The sequence below is a fragment of the Otolemur garnettii genome, unplaced genomic scaffold, assembly GCF_000181295.1.
Source record: "Otolemur garnettii isolate 467f Iridium unplaced genomic scaffold, OtoGar3 scaffold00044, whole genome shotgun sequence".
NCBI classification, from domain to species: domain Eukaryota; kingdom Metazoa; phylum Chordata; class Mammalia; order Primates; family Galagidae; genus Otolemur; species Otolemur garnettii.
The window spans coordinates 11,136,429-11,139,484 of record NW_003852439.1 but is presented as its reverse complement, the minus strand read 5'-3'; the positions used below and the strand labels follow the sequence as shown (position 1 = coordinate 11,139,484).

Below are 3,056 nucleotides of genomic sequence, written 5' to 3'. Positions count from 1 at the left end.
CCTTAGGTGTATGTGGCTGGCGCCTTAGCCACTTGAGCCACAGGCGCCAAGCCAAGAGGCACTTTCTAACCAAAGCATGTCACAACTCCGCAAGTGCCACTGGGTGACCAAGGAGCACCAAACAATGGTGGGTCCTGGGACTAGGAAATGAGTGAAGAAGCTTCCCAGCTATATGAGGGGAGCCAGGCTCCCAGAGCAGCTGCTAGTGAGGTGAAGGCCTCGTGCCTGTTTATACTTATTCTAGACCCCAGGGGGCCTCCCAACAGATGCTGACATCAGGGTCTGAGAACCCCACTCCCAACCCCATCTCTATGCCTAGGATTTGAAGTTCAGGATCTTAACCAGCAGAGTGGAGAGCAGAGTAGCTGTATAACCCAGCCCTGGCCTGGGCCTCTGGGAAGAGAGAGAACAGCTCCACCCTCCCCTGCCTTGTTGCTCTCATCCCTACAGGCTCCTGGTGACCCCACCCTGTCCCCCAGGCCCTGAACATGCTGATGCATTTGGGCAGATGGCCTCCATCAGGCCTGGGGCAGGGAGTGACCCAGAGGCCACTGCCCCTACTTTTCCAGCCTGGGACCACCCCCCACAACTGGCACCACATGTGGCACCCTGCTTTCTGTCTGCAACTGCCAGGGCAGAAGCCCTGCCACTAGATCACTTGGCAAGGACCAGGGATGCAGGAGGACAGGGGGTGATCTCAGTGGGGATCGATCTGCCTGCCTCACTGTGACCAAGAGGTAGACAAGGGAAAGGACCCTGTCCCTCAGCAGCATCCTTCCCAGAGCCAGGGACTATAGGGCAATGCCTTGGGGACCAGGTCTTGGCCTGGGTCCTACTCTAGGGGTCTAAGGTGGGAACACAGCTTAGCGCCAGGGAAAGCACAAGCTCTCCAGGCCAGCCCTCCTGCCATGCCCCGGGCATCAAAGCAGAGCCCTGCTCCCTGGGGACAGAGTCTGATACCACCCTCAGCCCCAACAGGATTACCTGGCAGGTAGATGTCAGCAGGTGGACCAGGCTGGCTGCAGCTACAGTGCTCGGGACTACTGTCCTGTAAGACATTCTCAATGGATGGCACTCGGCTCCCTGCAGCAGGTAGAGGGGCAAAGTCAGGGACAGCAGGCCCCTGGCTGAGAGCCCAGGAGCCTGGCTCTCTTCCCCAAGAGCTCTGGAGCAACTATGAAGACCCACCCCAAAATCTGACCTGCTCTCCAGGGACTCGAAAAATGGATACTTCCTTTTCTTCACTTTCCCATTCCCAGCCAGGGGCTTATTTTTATTATAAAAAAGTCACATATCCATGTTTCAAATGGCAACAGGTGCTAACAGGGCTGTGCTCGCCCTTGCGAGCAACCCACACTGGGAACAATGGGACCTCGGAAGGTGGGCACTGGTCCTGCCCCGCACATCTTTAGCCCTTCTTGGCACTTTGTAGTAGGGCTGAGGGTGTCTACATGGGCAAGGGTCCCTCTGGCAGAAGAGGGCTGGCCCAGCATTGCCTACAGCCCCCACCACCCAGCAAGCCAAGCCACCTGGTCCCTGCATGCGTGTCTACACAGACAGGGAGCCCTGAACTCCTGCTGAAGCGAGAAGGAAGAAGCTGTGGCCCTGTGAGGTGGAGGACTTGCTCAGTGCCACAAAGCTGAGGACTTTTGGCACCCAGAAGAGAAATGCAAGAGGATGAGACATGGAGGAGGTGCTCCAGATGATGGTACTGCTTCCAGGGAACAGGCACCGCACCCCAGGCCCCTGCTTACATCCACATCCCCAGCCCTAGAAGCTTTTTTTAGAGACAAGTCTCACTTTATTGCCCTTGGGTAGAGTGCTATGGCATCACAGCTCACAGCAACCTCCAATTCCTGGGCTTAGGCCGGGGGTCCTCAAGCTTTTTAAATAGGGGGCCAGTTCACTGTCCCTCAGACCGTTGGAGGGCTGGACTGCAGGCCCCAGGACAAGTCGGCTGCTAAGCAGGACAGGCAGCAGTGGCAAAACACCTGGTGGGCCAGATAAATGTCCTAGGTGGGCCACATGTGGCCCGTGGGCCATAGTTTGAGGAAGCCTGGCTTAGGCGATTCTCTTGCCTCAGCCGTCTGAGTAGCTGGGACTACAGGTGCCCGCCACAATGCCCATCTATTTTTGTTGTTGTTGCAGTTTGGCTGGGGCTGGATTTGAACCCACCACCCTTGGTATATGAGGCTGGCACACTATCCACTGAGCCACAGGTGCCACCCAGCCTGGGCTCTTCTTAAGGTGGACAGGAGCCCTGGCTCAGCAGCTAGAAGATAGGACCCACACATGTGGCCAGGGGGCTACCCTCGGGGGGCACAGGCCACCACAGCACAGTGGCTATGCTCTATTTGGTACCTTCATCCTACTGCTGGTCTTGAAGCCAGCCAAGGCCACATCCGGGCTCTGTCAGGTAAGTGGCCTTGAGCCTCCCTGAGCCTTGGTTTGCCCACCCATCCCATAGTGGCTTTGAGGCTGGGAAGGTCTGGCTCCCACCCAGAGCCATAGTCCCACACTGTGAGTAGCAGCTGGGACTCAAACCCTGCAAGGCACCTGCACATATAGGCCCTCCACTAAAACAGAGTGGGGAGAATTGAGCGTCTCCAGCCATCCTTGTTTTCATTCTTTAACAGGCACCCCTAGTCACCAAAACCACAAAACAAACAAGAGCAAATTCTCCTCCCTCTGCGTGGCAGTTCTGCCCAGAAGGAGGCGAGAGACCCATCCTGTCCACAAAGGACAGGCAGAGGTTGAACAGCAGCCCAAAGCCCCTGCCAATGACAACTGAGGACGAGGCCAGCAGCAGCACACAGACTGCCCCTAAGAAGCAGGGGACAGACAAGAGGACACCTGCTGTCCTAGAACCGCAAATGCCTCTGGGAGGCTTACCTTGCTTTAGTGATGACGACTCGTCCACCTCTTCTGTTATGAAACTCTAGAGAACAAAGAGGAAAGTCCACTTGGAGCTTAGGAGTCAGGGCTGGTGGCCAAAGCCTGAGACTAAGTGACAAAGATGACATACAGAGTGGTGGCTGGCATGCCAGGCCACACCA

At 56.6% G+C, this 3,056-nt stretch overlaps 1 protein-coding gene across 4 annotated transcripts in view; it reads right to left on the bottom strand.

The window, feature by feature from the left end:
- Window positions 1-3,056, bottom strand: part of MGRN1 (mahogunin ring finger 1) — a 57,345-nt gene that overhangs the window by 5,304 nt on the left and 48,985 nt on the right. For 2 of the 4 annotated variants that reach the window (XM_003790841.3, XM_012805804.2), the window contains 2 exons: window positions 2,893-2,938; window positions 985-1,083 (listed from right to left, as the gene is read on the bottom strand). In XM_003790841.3, coding sequence (XP_003790889.1) covers window positions 985-1,083; window positions 2,893-2,938 — 145 coding nt within the window. Of the gene's footprint in view, window positions 1-19; window positions 1,084-2,892; window positions 2,939-3,056 lie in introns of those variants that run through there. The other 2 variants (XM_012805800.2, XM_012805803.2) reach the window with 1 other exon arrangement.